The 19,995-nt window shown below is 45.1% G+C and overlaps 2 protein-coding genes across 6 annotated transcripts in view; both read right to left on the bottom strand.

Moving 5' to 3' along the window:
• Mcoln2 (mucolipin 2) overlaps nucleotides 1–9,024 on the bottom strand; it is a 43,485-nt gene extending 34,461 nt beyond the window's left edge. The window contains exon 1 of one of the 2 annotated variants that reach the window (XM_021158221.1): nucleotides 8,851–9,024. In XM_021158221.1, the coding sequence (XP_021013880.1) occupies nucleotides 8,851–8,927 (77 nt within the window). In that variant the 5' untranslated portion in view covers nucleotides 8,928–9,024. Of the gene's footprint in view, nucleotides 1–8,535; nucleotides 8,682–8,850 lie in introns of those variants that run through there. The other variant, XM_021158222.1, reaches the window with a different exon arrangement.
• An 8,320-nt stretch (nucleotides 9,025–17,344) lies between these two features.
• Nucleotides 17,345–19,995, bottom strand: part of Mcoln3 (mucolipin 3) — a 28,214-nt gene continuing 25,563 nt past the window's right edge. For 3 of the 4 annotated variants that reach the window (XM_029474888.1, XM_029474887.1, XM_029474889.1), the window contains exons 12-13: nucleotides 19,428–19,634; nucleotides 17,349–18,445 (exon numbers count right to left, since the gene is read on the bottom strand). In XM_029474888.1, the coding sequence (XP_029330748.1) occupies nucleotides 18,311–18,445; nucleotides 19,428–19,634 (342 nt within the window). In that variant the 3' untranslated portion in view covers nucleotides 17,349–18,310. Of the gene's footprint in view, nucleotides 18,446–19,427; nucleotides 19,635–19,995 lie in introns of all 4 variants that reach the window. The other variant, XM_021158444.2, reaches the window with a different exon arrangement.

Raw genomic sequence — 19,995 nt, 5'->3', positions numbered from 1 at the left:
ACACAGACAGACAGTGACAGAGAGAGAGAGAGAGAGAGAGAGAGAGAGAGAGAGAGAGAGAGAGAGAGAGACTCACCTCAAGCAAAGCCACAAAAAAAGACAGGAAAAGCAACAAAGTTTTTGAAGAACCAAGATAATAAAAAGTAGCCAAATCTGAAAGTGAAACTCACCAAGATTTGTCTGAACTACAGTAAACTTCCAGACTGGTTGCTTAACAAATCCAGATGTTACAATGTTTCTAATACTGGGAAGGATTAGTGGGAAGAAAGACACGTTTAACTCTCGGAAAAAGCTCCCCCTCCCCGAAGCCATGCAAGCTGCAGATACAGGAAAGCATCAGTGAGGTAAGACCAATTGATTGGATGATGAAAATACAGAAGAAAATGTTAGTTGACATAATAAATATTCAAGATCCAAAAGCTTTTTGAAACAAATTTCGTGCAAATTTAAAAGTAATATCTAAAAAAATATTTGGAGAAAAATAAAGGTCATTTGGGTTCAAACGTATCACACAGGAAATGTTTAAATGTATATACATTATTGAAATTTTTCTGAAAGTTCGTCTTCCGTCTTCCCAGTTTGTAGTTTTCTTGATACCCAGTTAGTATTTCTTAAACTGATGGCCTATATAGAATAAACTGATGGCGTATAGCATGATCAGGGACAGAGGGCAGAAGTTCATTGACTTCATTGGAAAATACATGAAAGCTGGACAAAGTACCTAATGCGTGAATTCAGGAGACTTCATGCTCTCGTGTAATCAAAACGAGAAGAAAAGAAACCACAGGTCACGTATCTAGAACAACCCAGGAGAGAACCCTCAGCCTGCCTGTGAGGAGTTCATTGAGGTGGGAAAACCCACTCTAAATGTGGCTCCCCAGGCTCAGGGCCCAGGCGGAACAAAATGGAGACCGTGAGCTGAGCACCAGGATTCATCTCTGTTTCCTCACTGCGACACCAGGAGGCTGGCTTCCTCACATTCCTGCTGCCTTGACTTCCCCGCCATGATGCACTGTAACCTCAACCATGAGCCAAAACAAAACCTCCTTTCCTGAAGTTGCTGCGACAGCCACCATAAAGTAGGCCCCACACAACTGGTCCCAGCTCTCTTGCTCCATGAAGCTCAGAGTAAATGCCCTGCAGATCCCCCTGCACTGTGTTGGTGGCTAAGCAGCAGGTGGCACAGCCCTTCCCTCAACTTCTGGAACATTTCAGTTTTTGGCTTCCTTCCCATGACACCAGGCTACCTCAGTCTCCTTGCTGTTCCTCTTCTATCTGACTTGTAAAGGGCAGGGCATGTAGTGGCTCTTCTGTTACCTCTCCTTTACTCTAGAGAGCTTCTCCGATCCTGTGCCCTTCAACACTCTGCGCTTAGTGGTGCTTCCCTCCCTCCCCCTCCCCCTGATTCTCTCCTCTTCTCCTCCTCTCACTTCTCTCTTTCCCTTGCTTCCTCCCCCACCTCTCCCTCCCTCCCCTACCTCTTCCCCCCACCCACCGCATCCCCTCAGCTTCCATCACCCCGTCCTTTTGGAAATTCCACCCATGTGTCTAGAAGAATACGGAACCTGCCCGTATTCCTCCACCGGCCTCCGGCCTCCTCAGTGCAGCCACCTGTGACACCCATCCTGGCAGTTCTGTGGTTCCTTGCCGGTTCCATTGGAGAGCCACCCTAGGCCCTGGACGTGGCCTAATTGGAGGTATGAAGCAGGAGCCAGGGTGTCAGTTAGAGGTGGTACCACTGAGAAGCATCACTCTGGGAACAGTCTGGCAAGTCTTCCCTCAGCTTAGCTCTGCTCCTACTGCAGCCTCCCTGCTCCAAGCCATTCTCTCTCACCCAATGAGAGGGGTGGCTTCCTAGGGTTCCACATCTCAGCTAAAGGGAAGCACTTTAGAGGACTCAGTCACCTTTAAAGTGATGACACGCATGCATTTCCTTCACTTTCCAGCTGCAAACCCCTCCCGGACTTTCTCCTCGTCTCAGAACTAGCACAGACCTCCTACCACTTCCTGGCCTTGCTCACAAGACTCCAGCCCACTTCTCCCCACGCCCCACTCTGCTTCCTCACTAGAGTAGCTCTGGCCCTGGAGCATCCCCCAAGCCTGGGGGTTTACACTTGCTATTTCTGAGCTCTTTGCATATCTGGGTCCTTCTTGCCCTTACCCGGCTCACATGCCACCTTTTTTAGACTGGCCTTTGGGTTTTTTCCTTGCAGGACTGGGTTCTGGACCTTGACCCTTAAACACGGTAAGTAAGAGCTCTCCCACTAGGCTGTAATCTAAACCATCTTTTTACTTTTTATTCCTACATAGGGTCTTACTACGTAGCCCACACTAGCCTTAAACTCACCCTGTTACCAGGCAGGTCTCCAAGTAGAGCTCCTCCTGTCTCAGCCTCCCTAATGGCAAAGATTACAGCTAGAGTGGCTTTGCTACTTGTGCTCGGTGCATGTGGCCTTTCTGGTTTTTATTATATGCCTTTAACCTCCTCGGACTCAATGTCACAACTAGTTTTCCCATGAGAGCTTCCTCAAGCCCCACTCCATTGTATCTGACAACACACATCAGACTACCCGACACACAGTAGGTATTCAACGACTATCACTTGGAAGAAATGAAAGGAATCAATGCATGAGGCAACCACTCTGGCTATATAAACTTTTCCTCAGCTGGTGTCCTTGAAAATCAAATCACAACAACAGTAGTGCTAGTGACATAACACTAGAAAGTCGAAAAGTTGAATGAACTGAGCAGAATAATAAAGCCATGCTTAGATTATGATTAGAAGTTTCTAGGTAGTTAGGTGCCTGATTTGCTGGCAGAAATGCTTCTTTATTTTATTCATTGGGTCCTGCTTTTTTTTTTTTAATAGAATCGACTTGATAAATTATTAGCACTGTGGCTTGTTCTTTGGGCCAAAGAATCCTTCCAGAAATGAAATACAAAAATAGAGAAAAAATTAAGTGCATTAAAAATATAAAATCAGTAGATGAACCATCTAGATAGATAGATGATTTTCATATATATATGTATATATATATATAGACACTAAATATACAGAATGACACTATAGAGAGAGATGGTTCATATATATATATATATTATAGAATGACTATATATATAATGACACTAAATATACAGAATGACACTATAGAGAGAGATGGTTTATATATATACATATATATAATGATATTATATACATAGAATGACTATATATATATATATATATACACACACACATACATACTCACACACACACACATATATATATATATATATATATATATATATATATATATATATATATATATATATTCCCAGAATTTCACAAAAGTCAAGCAGGTATGAGAAGCATCGGTAATCCTAGCTCTCTGGAAGCAGAAGTAGGGGATCAGGGGCAAGCTGAATAACCAGACACAAGAAATGGAACTGGTTTAAATTTGTAATTAAAAATTATTTTAATGAGAGACTCTTCCTCAATAAGTAAAAATTTTAGAGCAGCTCAGGAAGACGCCTGATGTTCATAGCAGGATTACACACACATGTGCACACACACACATGTTCACACACATACATGCATGTACACATACACACACTCCCACACACATGCAGACACTAACACACACAAGCAGAGTCAAAAGGCAGGCTCAGAGAAGGTCTGCACGAGATACTGGGTTACAAATAGCCCAAACTATTAATAAGAAAAAGACAGCTCAGACTGGAGAGATGGCTCAGCTATTAAAAGCTAGGCTCACAAGCAAAACTATGAGAAAAAGAAAGCTCAATACAGCTACAGGCAAAGAGTCTGACAAGCAAATGGGCATTAACTCCTAACATCCTGTACAGTCAGGTTGTCAGAAATCCATCCTAGCCCTTATTTATCAAAGACAGGGGACGCTCGATTGGAAGAAATGTGAGAATTAAAACTCAATCTATCCATTATCTATGAGCATTTGTATGATCAAGGAACCAAGGTTTTATGGATTTTCCTGCAAATTTTAATATAGCTATCTATTAAGATGACTATAAAAAAGTTCATTGCAATCAGACTTGTGACTGTGTATAAACTTGAAAATGCCTGTTACATTGTTACATTTTTTAAATTATAAGACAAATATAGCATAATATTCTTTTTAAAGTCTGTCTTTATGTTCATATTTCAACATTTTCAAACATCTAGAGCTAAGAAACAAAATCTGAAAAAGCAGTAAGCACCCCGGCAGTGTCTGGGCAGCAGTGTGCTCCCCGGCAGTGTCTGGACGTGTTTCCCACCTGATTTCACTTTTTCCGTGTTTTCTGTATTTTCTTCAGTGTCAGTGATTAACATGAGAATTATCTAGTTACTATCACGAGTTAAAATAAAGGCACCTGATGTATATCAGGGAACTAGGCACTGCCTTGCCCAGATTTCATGTGTACTGGGTGAGAGGACAGACTTGGGGAAGGTAAGTCTGAAAGGGCAAAGCAGGGTTCCCACAGCAGTGGCCATGTGGGCCTGGGTGAGTGTCAGACGGCCAGTCCAGCACGTGAAGACTCTGGCTGCCTCCTGAGAACTCCCACCAATTTTTCACTCCATTTCTTATTATGATCTAATTTCCTTGTGAAATTAGATTAGACATGGATTCCTAGTCTTCTAAGAGAAGTTAACTGTGATTCTCTGGGTCCCTTCTCATTCTGAAAAAGACAAACCACGTGGTCACTCCGATCCCAGGAAGAGCCCTGGAAAAAGACTGAAGGACTTCTCAGTAGGTACCCGTTAGTGCTCTCGCAAAAGATGAGCAAGAAGAATTTTCAGGAATTTCCCTGAAGACAGCTGTGTCACTGACTTCCTATGAAGACATCCCTGCCCTCCCTGTTGCCTAAGACTGCCGGGAATCAGAAGTAGAGCCACATGTGTCCAAAGTGCTTATTCTCAGCAAGCCACACTGGTCCCCTGGGGCCCACAGGAAGCGGGGGGTTGCCTCTTGTCAGCACTACAGGCTCTAAAAGCTGAGCAGCCTCGAGTGTTGGCTGTAGTGATGGTGTACCCTGACTGTCCTTCTCTTTCCTAAATTTTCAACGGGTAGCTGATTCCAGTGTCCAGCAGACAGCTCTCTTGCAACATTAGTTACAAGTGTCAAGATGCCTAGTTCCTTAATTAGCAACAAGCCTTCACAAAACTGTGCTCCCGAGTCTCTTGGTGGGCCACAGGTAAATCTCTAGCAAATCTCTCTAGCTGTAGTAGACAATATAATTTTCTTTTAAATGTCCGTCATTTAAACAACAGGTCTTCAAGAATTAGGACATCAACAACAATGTTCCATAATTTTTGGCCTGATAAATTACTACCTGGCAGAAATCAAATTTTAGCTGAAATCATAAAGATGTATTTCAAAGAAAGAATAAATAAAAGCAACTTTTTTGTTTGTTTGTTTGTTTGTTTTTTGAGACAGGGTTTCTCTGTGTAGCCCTGGCTGTCCTGGAACTCACTCTGTAGATCAGGCTGGCCTTGAACTCAGAAATCTGCCTGCTTCTGCCTCCCAAGTGCTAGGATTAAAGGCATGCACCACCAACTGCCCAGCAGCTTTTGAAAGAGAGGAGGTGAAGCCAGCCATCTGAGAGGAGAGGAATTAGACCCCGCTGTGTCTACAAAGCAGACTCTCCTCTAGGGGCAGAAAGAGCAGCGATGAGACTCAAACCAGAACAAAGGTTCTGCAGCAGAATGGTCCAAAAAGACCTCACAAAGAGGGGAAATGCAAATAACTGCAGAAGCAAATGACACTCATCAACACGTGCTCCATGCTGAACAGAGTGCTCCATGCTGTGTTGTGCTTTTGTTAGTGTCTAAGACAGTAACAGTGGCTCTGAGGTTAGAAGTGCTTGCTTGCTGTTGTTCTACAGGCCCTGGGGATGGGGTCTGGCATCCCCTTCAGACAGCTCACAACCACATGGTACTCTAGCTCCAAGGGTAAGAAGCCCCCTTCTGGCATCTATGGGCACTTACACACACAGCACACACACACACACACACACACACACACTCACACTTACACACAAAATAAAAATAAATAATAATTAAAAGAAAAAAACTTTTGGAAACAAAGTTCCTATTCTCCGGATGGGGCACACAGGGCTTTCCCACTTCAGAGGTGATATTCAGACCTTCAACGCCAAGCCCCAGCTGAAGAGAGCGGCTCACTTCAGTTCTTAGGGCCAAATTGGTTTTCTTTGGCGACTGTTTTTATTCACAAACCATAACCACAAGAAGCCACCTGGTTGTTGGTGGTGATATTTTTTTTTCACTAGGCTTCAAAAACAGTCTTAATTTGGGTTTCGTGTCATCGACAGGGGAGCCACTGAGCAGAGAGAGAGCTTGGCTCTAAATCTATTCATCCCTGACTTCCGTTTTTGTTCAAAATGTGTCCCAAGTCTTCTGGCTTTGTTGGCAGACTTCAGCGTTGCTACATTTTGTTAAAATAAAAACCATCCTCCTTAAGAGAAGCGAATGTGAAAGTCCCCATTTAGGGGGTTACATAAGAGGTGCCTGTTTTTAGACAGATCCTGGCCATAGAACCTGGCGTAGGAAAGGCTTGCTGAACGAGAAAGGTGTTTCCAGGGAAAGGTTCAAGCATTGAATGTCTCCTGAGATTTATGTGTCCTGGAAGATGAGCAAAAATCCTAGCAGAATTCATACTCTGCTTGGAAAACCCATCAAACCTCCCCAGGTGTGTGCTGTTGGCTGACAGTATCAAGAACAACATAAGCAGCTGTTGATAGTGCAAACTTTGTGCTCATTTCCAGAGAGAGCTGCATCCTTGGCCCCTTGTACATAAAATATCAGAATTTGCATCCATGGGTATTTCCCCCACCTCTGCATCATCTCTCTTCCGTCCACACTTTACAACACCACAGTCCTCTCTTCCTACCAGTACTGGACAGCCATCCACCTGCCTATGGTATATGTCACATCTACAAGCCTCCAAAAGCCATTTCTGTGCACGTGCAAGTCTGTGTCCTTTAGCAATGCACACTTTGGATGACACAGAACACATTAAAAAAAATCATTTAAGCCCCAAACGAAAAACAAAAGTCAAATAAAAATAACTCTTAAGGTTATGTATCTCGCCTAACATGAATACAGCCAGAAGACAGTGGGCATGTAAACCAGAGGCATCTGCTCCTTAGTGTTTAGGACGAACATTCAGGGTAAAACAGAAGAGTAGGTCCATGTGGTCTATTAGAAATAGCCTTCTCTACTTTCAGACACGGAGTTTGCATGTTGCATGACAGCAGGCATTTTGGTGGGTCGTTCACAACTGGTCACGGTTCTCAAAGTTGCTCCAGTGTTTTCTTTTCGTGGATGCGCGTGTATTTGTGTACTTGCACATGCATGCACATGTGTTGTGCATGTGGGGACAACTGTGGGTGTCATCTTCAGGAACAACACAGACCTCCTGTGAGACAACGTCTCTCACTGGCCTGGAGCTCTGAAATTAGGGCTGACTGGCTGGCTAGTGAACTTTGGGGGAGTCCTCCTGTCTCCTGCCTGTTGTGCACTGGGCTTACAGGTCCCAAGTACTTTCACCTGGCTCCAACAGTGTTCTTTGAGCTTGCAAGAAAACATCTCTGGCTGGGCATGGTGGCACATGCCTTTAATCCCAGCACTTGGGAGGCAGAGGCAGGAGGATTTCTGAGTTCGAGGCCAGCCTGTTCTACAGAGTGAGTTCCAGGACAGCCAGGGCTCTACAGAGAAACCCTGTCTCAAAAACAAACAAACAAACAAAAACAAACAAACAAAAAAGAAAACACCTCTATAGCCCCACCAACATGGTTTTATAGTTCAAAACTGGTCTTTTGAAGGTCGGAGAAGTCTATGCCACCCTTGCAGAAAATCATCCATTCAGGTAGCCATCATAGACTAACTTCCCTATGGCTCAGTTTCCTTGCTGGCTTCAAGAACATCCTGCTAGGAAGGAGAGGCCGCTCCCTGCTCCCTTAGAAAACTTTAACAGCCCGCCACTATTTGTTTTAAGAGCAGCAAGCAGGAGCCAAAGGCCACTTTGTCCTCACCTCCCCGGCTCAATTGCGCTGCTGCAGACATTCAGACTCAGGAGAGGTCGCTTTGGCAGAGCCACCTGGCTTGACTGAACGCCTTTTCATAGAGCTGGGGAAACCAGGGCTGACCACACCGCAACCCTCCCACCTAAGAAAAAGTCGGTTTGTTCCGAAAGGCAAACAATCAGCCTCATTTTTAACTGAGTGCAAGCAGTTAGCATTAGCCTGCCCGGGGTAGCAAGAACTCTAGGGTAGAACAAACCAGGATCTTTTCAGAGTCCTGTCTCCAGGAAAGAAACACACACACACACACACACAAACAAAAGTCATAAAACATCTGATCCCTCTCTGTCTCTCCCGGTCTCTTGCCTGGGAAAACCGTCAGTTTCAGGACCAGGCGTCCTCCTTCAGAACTTTCCAGGGCTCCCGGAAAGCTAGACCCATTCCTTGCCCTGAGGAACAGTGGCCCCCAAATGAAAGCCTTAGGGGATCAAAGCCTCTTACCCTTCCAGCCAGCGCTCTGATCTCAGCCCCGGGACTTTGCTGAAAAGCGGCTGTATGCACCCTGGTCGCTACGCGTGGCCCTGTCCTCCCGCCACGCCCCCGCGTCCCCACCCTCGGCCGCTGACTTCCTTCAACGCTGGGCGACCCAGGGCGCTGTCACGAAGGACTTTTGCTACGTAGCCGAGAGCCTGGATCCGAGGCAGAATGGGATCCACGTGTGCGCGCAGGGACACCTTCTCGGCGGGAGATATTCCAGAAGGAGGGGACGCTGGAACCAGACGACCACCAGACATGGTGCACTGGGGGAGTACCCACCTGTGGTGGGGACCCCAAGTCAGGTCCGGGACGCGGTTCCACGCAGGCAGGTCCAGCGTCTCCTCGTCTCCGGGCATGGCGCGACCCTAAATTCCCTCAGTCCCCACGGTCCTCACACCCGGCTCCGCTTGCGGGTGTCTGCGAGATGCAGGTGGAGTGGACGCCTTTATAAAGGGAAGTCGTCCGGAAAGCCTGCTATGAGGCCGCCCGTCGTCCACCCCGCCCCCCTGGCCGTCCTGACCTCCTCCCTCCCGCCCCATTCCCCACCCCACCACCCCACCCCCGCCCCCAGACCTCTGACTCCTTCAAAAGTTCATTGCATTTCTTTTGAGCTCACTATGTGGCCCACACTGGCAATCAGAGCAATCCTCCGGCCTCAGCCTCCTGAGTACTAGGATTACAAGCACGTGCTACCAATGCTGGGCTTTTGGACAAGTAAAGTGTTGGTACTGAGATCTACCGGATGCAAACATTGCAGCTCCTCCCTCTAGGAATCAATAAGTTCGTGGGGATGGGTTTCTTCACTAAGGAGTCGTTATTCTGATAACTCCCTAAGTAGTTAGGATGACAGGGCAAGCATGTGGAAAGCAAGACCCCAGCCCCAGCCACCAAGTCAGCTTTCTGCAGCCTGTCTGCTTGACCCCTGAGTAGCCCAGAGCAGCCCACCCCGGCGGCCTCTATGCCCTTCCCCCTTGTTGCCTGAAAGCAGGGGCTTCAAGACAATTGGTCTCTATGAACCTGGCTACGGTACCCACCCTGAAGCTAGCAGGGCCTTTTGGACAGAACCGGCTCAGAGGCTCCTGTCTTCACCATGCAGTGGCACTGACCAAACCCCTAAATTCCCAGGCTCTGTGCATTAGGAAGTGTTCGAAAGGTCACCAGGTTTAGCTGGGGCAAAGGACAGTTTGTAGAGGATTATGTAGAAAGAGCTGGACAGAGCCTTGTGGACCCTTTGTGTAAGGTTTTTGTTTTGTTCTGTTTTGGTTTTTTGTTTTTTGGGGGGTTTTTTTAGACAACCTCATATAACTAACTGAGACTGGCCTCCAACTTGCTATGAAGCTGACGCTGGCCTTGAACCTGGTCCTCCTGCCTGCACCTCACAAGGGCTGCTGGTGTTGAGGAATATTCTGCCCCACACCCACCCTTCCAAATCTACTCTTTTTTTTTTAAAAAGTCACCTTCCCAAAACTACTGGGTAAAAATGCTTGTTTTGTTTGTTTTTGTTTTTCCAAATTTCTTTTAGGAAATATGCTTACTGGGTATGGAAAATCTGAGAAAGTCTGCCTGAAAAGTCACAGTACCCACTGTACCTTCATGCTCAGGATTCTGTACACTGCCCGCCCCGCCCCCCCCAATGTAGCCAGTCCTGGGTTTGACCCCAGAATCATGGGGTGGACAGAGAGAATCCATTCCAGCAAGTCCTCTGGTTTCCGCAAGTCATCAGTGATATCTATGTGTGGGGTACACACACACACACACACACAAGAGAGGGAGAGAGGGAGAGAGAGAGAGAGAGAGAGAGAGAGAGAGAGAGAGAGAGAGAGAGAGAGAGAGAATGTGTTCAGAGACATTTGTTACTACTCCCAAGTCACATAAACAGCCACCAGCAGACAAAATCTTTCTATTTAGGTCTTGGACACTCCAAAACCTTTCTTCTTATATATATATCCACCCACTGACAAGACAGGTCCTTAAAACAGTTGCTGGTGTCCAGTAACTTTCTTCATCGGCAAGTGTTTCTCTAAACAGATTCCCACCTGTGACAATCTAGAAACAGTCTTACCAGTGGAGAAAATATGCCTTTTCCTAGGTAGTTGTAAAAGATACATTTATCTAGGTATGAGGTCCTTGTCATTTCTAGGAGATGGGGGTCTCATAACTGACGTTTAGCATTCTGGTTAGTAAATCCCTTCTGTCCCCTCTTCCAAGGCATTCCCTGAGCAGTCGTGCAAATGTATCCAATATCCAATGTCAAGTGGTCAGCCCTGAAATCCTATATACAAAAGCCATACTAAAGTATTCTCAACAAGATATATAGTAATCAAAAGGAGGTCACCTACTTGAGAGGGAGTGAGAGAGACACAGGAGGGGTTGGAGAAGCAACAAGAAAGGGAAAAGTAATGTTATTATATTTTAATTAAAAAATTTAAATAAAATTTAAAGATACATTTATCTAAATAGCTATAACTAATGAAACTTGTATCTCAAATAAGTATAAAAGCATCTATTTAAAAATAAGCTTGGGTGTGATGCACTATGGTCCTGGTATTTTAGAGGCTGAGTCAGGGGGATCGCAGTGAGTTGGAGAAGAGCTTGGATCACAACGTAAGTGCAGGCCAGTCTGACCTGCACAACACCACACAGTCTCAAATTTTAATAAAAGTAAGTGTAGAAATATAACCAGAAAGCAAAATCTTTTTTTAAAGGGGGCTTTATTTTATTTTTAGTTACATGTATAATACTGGTGTGTCTATGTGTGAGAATGTATACCTGAGTGCAGGTGTCTGGATGGACCAAGAAGGGATGTTGGATTCCCCAGATCAAGAGTTGCAGGGAGTCTTGAGTCCTTCTAATGTGGATGATGGGAACAGGACTTAACCATCTCTCCAGCCCTGTAAATTCTCAGAGAGTACAATAGAGCAGAAGCTTCCTAAAGGAGGGTCCTGGGTATCAATCCTCACGGGCACCCACTGGCTCCCAAGCTGCCTCGCTGAGACCAGGCAGTACTGTGTGCCTCCTTCTGTCCCCACTCCCCCAGGAAGACGCTACTCACAAGGCGGCACATATGCTGCCTTTAAAGTAGCAAGGGCCCCAAAATGACCACCTAAATGTAGGAAGGAGCTTTGGATAGAGAAGAGGTGAAGAAAAGAAAGATGGACAATCGTTGGAATCAGATGGCTGAAAGTTTGGGCTATTGCACACACCGGAATACATGAATTACGGTTTCCAGGAACCCTGTTAAAACACTCAGAGGTTAGTTCACCAGAGTCTCTTGTTTCCAGTGAGGATCCAGGTTCATGTGTCACTGGGTAGCGCTAGACATTGCTTTGTTCTGTGTGTTGGGTGTTTCAGTCACAGGTTTTTGCTCTATGCACCTGTGCTTCAAGGCTTGTGTCTTAGCTTTCCAACGACACGAGTGTTTTGTTCAACCCTGTACCGTGCATCATACATTTCAGGTTTGCCAATCACAGTCATGGATTTCTCTTGCAGGTTTCCTTCTTACGACAGTTTCATGAATTTACCATGTTAAAGGGGATTTTTTTTTCTTTTAAGTCATCTGGAAAATGTGAGCCACGATAATAGTAGACCTGCAACAATTTTATAATAGGCGGTCCAGAGTAGTCGCTATTGGGAAGTCACTGTGTAGACAGAACACAGTAAAATAACAGGGAAACGAGCTTTTTATTTGTGTGACTTCATGTCCTTCTGATTTTTTGATGATATGAAGTAAGTAAACTTTGAACTTTCTATATATTAATCTTTTGTTGTTTTTAAACAGTGTAATCTCTGAACTAAGTCTTCCTTGGACTACGTCTTCCCTTTGTTGGTGGAAAATCAACCCAATACCAATCTCTGTGACCTGAGCATCTCTGATCTCTGGAAAGAAGTTTTCTCTTGAAAGCCACGGGTGTTCTGTCTCCTTCACAGCAGCTCGGTTTTATCTACTGTATCAAATTCTGCTGTGCTTCAACTTCACTCATGGTAGGAGGGAAGGATGACTCAGCTTTTCTGCAGAAAGCAATCCAGCTCAGCAGAAATAGCCTTTAACTCTGGGCTTGGTGATCTTTGTGTTAGGAGAAGGGCAGTGCTTTAGGCTTTGTGGATCCCTCTGTTGCTTTAGGCTTAATAGATGGCACTGCCTCTGTTACAACTGATGTGTGATGTGAAAACAGGTACAGACAAGAGGGAAATGGGAGTGGTTCTATTTCTCAGCTTATGGAAATGTTATTTTAAGTCCTTAAAATAGATTTTGTTTCTTAGAGCAGACACAGGTTCACAGTGAAATTGATCAGAAGGCCCGGAGGATTCCCGCATGTTCTCTGCCTCCCCCACATCAGGGTCACCCATCTGAACTGCACCCGCTGAACTGCAAAACGGAACACATACTCTCACTTGGCACCTGGCAGCTTCACTGCCGGTGCCTCGACTTTGAGAACCTTCTACCTCCCAGAACTGTGAAAAATAACCATTTACTGCTTGGTTTAAAATACTGAATCGTTACTGTGTTATAGCAGCTGGAACTGACTGAACATTCGACCTGATAGCCCTCTGTGTGACTTCCACGACCTCCCCACCTACTGTAGCCTTTAGGAATTGCAGGTTTTTCTTTTGTCTCTGCTTTTCCTTTTCCAGAACACCATACAGTTGAAATGCTACCATGTGTAGCATTTTCACAGTGACTTCTTTTGCTTCACAGTACCCAATTAAGCTTCTTCCATGTCCCTTCATAACCTGCTAACTCACTACCTTTTAACAATGATAATGTCCTCTTGAATGGACATACCACAGGCGTTGATCCACTCACTCCAAGAGCACCTTGGCTGCTTGCACTTGTAAATTTTGATGAGGGCTCCTTTAAGCATCTGTGTGACCACTATTTTTGTTTGTCGTTTAATGTGGGCAAGTGTCTAAATCCTTTGGATAGATGCCGAGAAGCGCTAGGACTACCTACTAATATATGCAAATATAGTTTGTAAGGCACCACCTACAGTCCATTTCAAATTCTCCTCAGTAAAAAACAAGATTGTTTGACTTCATGGCCTCACCAACATTTGGGATTTTCGGTGTTTTGAAATCTGACTGTTACAGTGGGGTGCGGGAGTTGATTTCATTTGCAGTTCCCTGCTGACATGTGATGTTGAGTATCGGCCTCATATCATTGCCATTTGTATGTCATCCTTAGTAAGGCACTTTCTCCAGTTATTGTATCTACTTTAAAAGAGCAGTCTGTTTCCTTATTGTTGAATTTTGAGTTATGTGTATATTATATTTGCTTTCATTAGCTTGTTTTTTTTTCCAAGTATTTTCTCCTACTTGTCTTATTCTCCTGTTGGCACCTTTTGCAGAGCACACACTTCTTTTTTTAAAAGATTATTGCTGATTCAATTTGCATAATAAATATTGCCTTACTCAAACTCTCAAATCCTTATGTAGCTGTGCTGACACAGACCTTTAACCCAGCATTTGCGAGGCAGAGGCAGGAACAGAGGCAGGCAGAGCTCTGTGAGTTTGAGGCCAGGCTAGTCACAGATCAAGTTCCAGGCAACAGGCCTATATAGCTAAAATCTTTACTGAGATGAGTGGCCTTCCCTGAAGAGGAAAGAAAACCAGACAAAAAAAAAAAAAAAAAAAAAAAAAAAAAAAAAAAAAAAAACAAGGAAAGGAAAGGAAAGAAAGGAAGAAGTTAAAAAGCAAGAGAAGGAAGGAAGGAAGCAAGCAAAAAAGAAAAGAAATGTCAAACTAACTAAAATCCCTTGTGTGAATTTATTCCTTGTATGACTTAGTTCATCTTCTGTTGCTCTAACAGGAATGCCTATCACTGGGTAATTCATAAAGGAAAGAGTTACATTTGGCCCAGGTTTCGAAAGTCTAGACGAATGCTACCAGCATCTGTTTGGCTTCAAGTGAACACTTTAGCGTGTGAGAAAACAGAAGGGAAAGGGGGGACATACACAAAGGAAAAGGAACAGGGGACAAGCTTTCCCATAAGGAAAACATTTATCCACTCACAAAGCCTCCCTCCATCCCCAGGGCCCAAATGTCACTCACAGGCTAGGCTCCCAGCACATGGATCTTGGGGAGACACACTCAAACAGCCTCTCACCTATACCCTTCCCCAGTCATGGATTTCTCATTATGGAAATATATTTGTCCCAATAACCTCCAAGTCTCAACTAGCTCCAGAAAGTCCCTTGTGTCATCTGAGACAAGACATCAAGACAAATGCCTGTCAAACGTGAAGCTGTAAAATCAAGAGAAGTCATCGCCTCTGGGAGGAAAAAGCAGGACAGCCTTAGGGTAGACACTCTCGCTCCCAAGGACAAGAGTGGACCTCAGGATGAACTGATGAACGGCACCCAACAGATTAGACATGACATCTTAAACCTCGAGAATCATCTTTCACTCCAAGTACAGGGTAGAGAGTGGGCCCCCAAGACTCCAGGCAGCTCCACTCCCACAATTTGTTGGGGCTCAATTAACATGGCTGCTCTCCTTGGGGCAGAGGTGTCTTCACAGCACTGTAAGTAGCTTGTCATGTTAGGAATAATAACTGCAGCCCTCAGCCCCACTCCCAGACACGGACCTGTTGCAAGGTTTGCTATCTCCTATGCTGACAGGTCCCCGTGCAGCTCCCAGATAGTCCTTCTGAAGTTTAAGTGGAGGGCTCCACACCTGCATTCCACTCACCTGCCGAGTGGGCAGTGCCAGCATTTGCTTACTGTGCCATTTGCTGCGGCGGATACGGCAGTGGCCGGCGGTGGCCAGCAGTGGCTGGCAATGGCCGGCAGTGGCTGGACCCACTTGAGACTCAGCATGCAGCCCAGGCTTACTGATTGGATGCTTCGGATTTGAACAGAGGCACACCTGGATACACCCGAGGCACAGCTGGTTGAGACTGAGCAGAGCCCACAGTGGGATGCAGGGAGCAGAATCCTTGGGCCACCAGAGTGATAAGGACCCAGAAGATACTCCAGCCAGTCCTGAAGCCACTCTCCCTCTCTAGGATTCTGGACTTTGATGAGAGAGGCAGACTCTAAGATTTCTGAAATAGCATCGGGGCCTTTCTCCATTGTTTTGGTGAGTGAGACCTGCCTCACAAGCATCAGCTTAGCCATATACTTGGTGATATCTGTTGACCATGCTTTTCTAACTCTTCCATGACCAGGCTACTAATTCTCCCATTTTCAGTGCCATGTTTCCTTCTTGCCTGTGACTTCCAGGGTTAGCTCTCCCTTTTCTGTTACATTCCCCAGTGGTTAAGAATGACTGGGAGTGTCTGAGGAGCCCTGCGGCCTACATTGGCCTAAGTCCAGTTACAGACAGAAAGAGCTTACATGGCCTCTGTGCTTGCAGCGATGTAATAGGACGACTTTCACTCTGTTTCCCTGGAAGACATTCTCATTTCTACACACAACCTTCTCACCTCGGCCTCCGTTTCCCACAGTTCTGTTGGTGTGACAGCGTCAACCGTTTTGCTCCCATACCGCCCTTAGCTCCGTGTTTTCCTGAGCTCTCTGCAGAATTACCCTGAGTAACTCTCACAGCCAGCTCCTTTCCCAGCACTCGCTTCAAAACCGATGCAGTCTGGGCCTACAGTGGGTTGGACTGCGGTTTCAACATAGTCAAGTGTTGCCATAGCAACAGTCTACTACTTGTTCTTCCCCCACTTCCTGTTGCTATGACAGAATGCCTGAGGCTGAGTAACTCATAAAAGAGAAGCGTTTGTTTTGCCTCAGATAATTTATTATTAGCTTCTGGTGGGGGCTCGTGAGAGAAATCAGGACACTCACCCATTCCATGAGAAAAATCAGTCTGTTCCTGAGGGCTCAACGCCTGTGATGCCAACACCTCCCATGAGACGTCCAGCTCCCACTGTGGTAACACTGACGAATTCAGTTTCTAACAGGAGAACCTTTAGGGAACCCACCCAAAACATGGAAGAATTGATCCATGCTGTGCAGTTTGTCGAGCTGTGCAGACAACTGAAGGGTACTTGCGTATTCGATGCATGGAATCCATTGAGATCCTTCCTTCAATGCTGAATACCTGTGTCTGCATTGCTTTCCTTAGTTAGAGGCTTATTAACTTTACTGATCTTTAAAACAAAACAACATTTGGGGGTTGGTTGACTTTCTATTATGGATTTACTCTTCCTTGTTTGACACTCTGATTTGGTTTTTTTCTTACCAGAGTTTTCCATGTTCTCACGCTTCTCTAATTTCCCAGTAGATATTTGGATAATGAAATTTAGATATTCCCTCTCTTCTAACAGACACATCTAACCTTATAGTCCACCCCACCCCATAGATCAGCCTTTACTGCACTACCCCGCCTCTTTAGTCTGTTTGCTTGGCCACAGAGTCACTTTTTGTATCCCTGGATGTCCTAGTATTGACTACATAAAACTTTTAACTTCTCTTAACATTTTTTTCAGTTTCTGAGATATATATCTGGCATGTGTTCATGTGTGTATGCATGTGCACACATGTGTAGAGGCCAGCAGTTGATGTCAAGAGTCTTTCACAATTGCTCTCCACTTAATTTATTGAGGCAGGTTCTCTCCATTAAACCCAGAGCTCTCCAATTCTGTTAGTCTATAGCTAGCTTTCTCTTCTCTGCATGCACAGGGAAACAACTCCAGGCCCAGCCCTAGCTCAGTGGTTTTGTGTTTCCAATGAAATACAATTGTTAGTCTTAAAACATCGCAAGAAGAATAACAATAAGGACTTCTCAGATAATCAACACAGTTTTAAAATTTATGTTGTATCCTAATAAATTACAAAATAAGCAGGTATCTTTATTATGTCCCTAATGCAACATTAAAGTGTTAAAATTTTTATTGTTTTTTTAAAGGAGCCCTTGTAAAGTCATTATTATACATAATTGAATTGATGTCACATGGATAAATAGTACACAGAATAAATATTATACCACAAAAAAATCCCCATAATTTCCCATTAGAGAACTACAAAATGTAGAGCCTAATTCTATGCCTTTTCAAGCTACATATATTCATTTAATTTTTTGAACATGGGTTCTAGAACTTCAAACCACAGAGCCACAAATCCTGACCCCCAAATGGGTTTGCCGAGACTGCACAGGCCCATGGAACACACGTTGTATCACCAATTCCCCCAATGCTGCTTGGAATGCTAATAAAGCCATCACAGTTTAATCAAATGCCTCCTTGGTGTATACTTGGACTTCATCCGTGTATAGACTCTCTTCCAATCTTGTACCTTAACACTGAAGAGCAGAAAGCTTCTAAATGAATAGGAGAATCAAATAAAGATTGTCCTTCAGAGCCAAGCGTCCCACACACAGCTGTGATGGGGCTCTCTATTGTTCTTGTCTTCCTTTAAGGAGAGACTCCATGGTGTCTGGTGTGTAATAATTATCCCAACTCTCAGAGAGGGAAACTGGGTCATCCAACGTTGCTGAGAAGAGAAAGCTTATTTCCAGTGCAGGCACAAGGCTTGCCATGCGGTAAAGAGAACATACTCAAGACCTACAGCGACCAAGACCCATTAGCTTCCCTCATCAAATCAGTCATTTTAAAAACTCTAATGTAAGCAGAAAAGACATGAAATAGTTTCAAAAACTATGAACAGGTCCTGCTAAGTCATAGCTGTTTAACTCAGAATACTAGTATCTGGACATATACTGTTGCGTGACCACAAATAATCTCTGGCTCAGCCACACACTGTATTTTCCTCCCAAGCACAGAGAACCCCAACAGTTACTTTTTGCAGCAGCAGAGTAAAGAACCCGGAGGGTCATCTTCTAATCTGTATTTTCCGGAGTTGGGGAGGTCTTTGCATTCCGCTATAAACTTTCGAAGTTCTGTCTCTGGGAAGCCATCTTGCTGGTAGTGCTACACAGAATAGGAAAGTCCTCATTACTAGGGCCCTCTCCGGTAGCCTTCCAGACTCAGAGAGGAGCTCTGGCAGTAGAAGGGGTGTCTCCAGGGAGAGCTGGGCGCTCCCAGGCATTTTAGGACCTGTCACTTCTGGAGCCACCCAGGCTAAATGGGAGTTAAATGGTCCCGGGACTCTGCAGTAGTCCTGTGTTTACTCCTCCCAGTCTGCCTGGACCCATAGTCATGTGAATCCTGTCCGTAACCCTCACTTGGGAAATACGTGGCCAAGATGCAGCTTAAATCCTATGATGTCTACTCCCAGGCTGCCTATAACCCCATGAATTCCCAGCCAATGTGAAGGAAGTTCCTTGGGTGAAATCTGGTTCAGGCAGCTAGAATCAGATTAGCAGAGCTTGGCTAGGATCCAAGCAGTGAGCATCCCTCATCTCCCACAGGTGCTCCCAGTGAGCATCCCTCATCCCTCATCTCCCACAGGTGCTCCCAGTGAGCATCTCTCATCCCTCATCTCCCACAGGTGCTCTCAGTGAGCATCCCTCATCTCCCACAGGTGCTCTCAGTGAGCATCCCTCATCTCCCACAGGTGCTCTCACAGAACATTGCCTCTCTCATATGTCATCTACTTTATACATGCAATACCTACTGACATGTATTAGTCTAATAAGAGATTAAAAAATGTACTTAATGGTTGAAGACATAAAGTTCAAAGACTCAGGGATTGCCTCACATGGGCCAGGCCCTGGGTTTGATCCTTAGTACAACTAGGGATGAATAAAAAAGAACTTTTTTATTTTCTTAACACAAATACTGAGAAACAAGGCGCTCAGCATTCTAGAAATTCCACTTCTCCTTCACTCTTTTCTTTTCCGTGATTATTATAATTTAGTTGTGTGTCTCTACCCCATCAATGTCCTCTGAGTACCAAGCTGTGCTGCCACAGTTGTAGATAGGCAGTGCCTCCGGCTTCTGACAAACCTACCTTAATAGTTTCGTATGTGTCTGTGATCAGCGCGATGAAAAGGCTCAGAATCATATATATGAAGAGGCTGATGAATGAGTACAGGTAGACTCGGCTGAACAGCCACACCAGGTAACTTTTCTGCTGCATTTTCGCAAATGTGGAAAACATGTCGTCTCCGTTTATCAGCGAGAACAGGCACTCGGAGACCCTGTTCAGGGAACGGAACTGGGGAAGGTGTGAAAAAAGTTCATTATCTTCTATGTTCCTTCATGTGGGAGATTTTTGTTCATGACAGCATCCTGACCTGGTATGCCAGGTGCCCCTTTCCCAACAACCAACCCAAGGAAGCCACCAGCCTTTGCTTTGGGGCATATGCCATGCCCCGGCCTGCTGCTTTGTCAGGTAGCTCTTTCTTGTCACTCCTCTGAGCTGCAGCAACCTGAACTAGAGCAGGAAGGACGGTTCTGCTCTCTCAGTGCCTCTCAGAGTCCAGCATCCCCTCCCCAAACATCTCTCCTCTTCCTTCCCTTTTCCCTTCCCTTTTCCCTTCCCTTTTCCCTTCCCTTTTCCCTTCCCTTTTCCCTTC

Source organism: Mus caroli, chromosome 3 (assembly GCF_900094665.2).
Source record: "Mus caroli chromosome 3, CAROLI_EIJ_v1.1, whole genome shotgun sequence".
Classification (NCBI taxonomy): Eukaryota; Metazoa; Chordata; class Mammalia; order Rodentia; family Muridae; genus Mus; species Mus caroli.
This window is presented reverse-complemented; position numbering and strand designations above follow the sequence as displayed.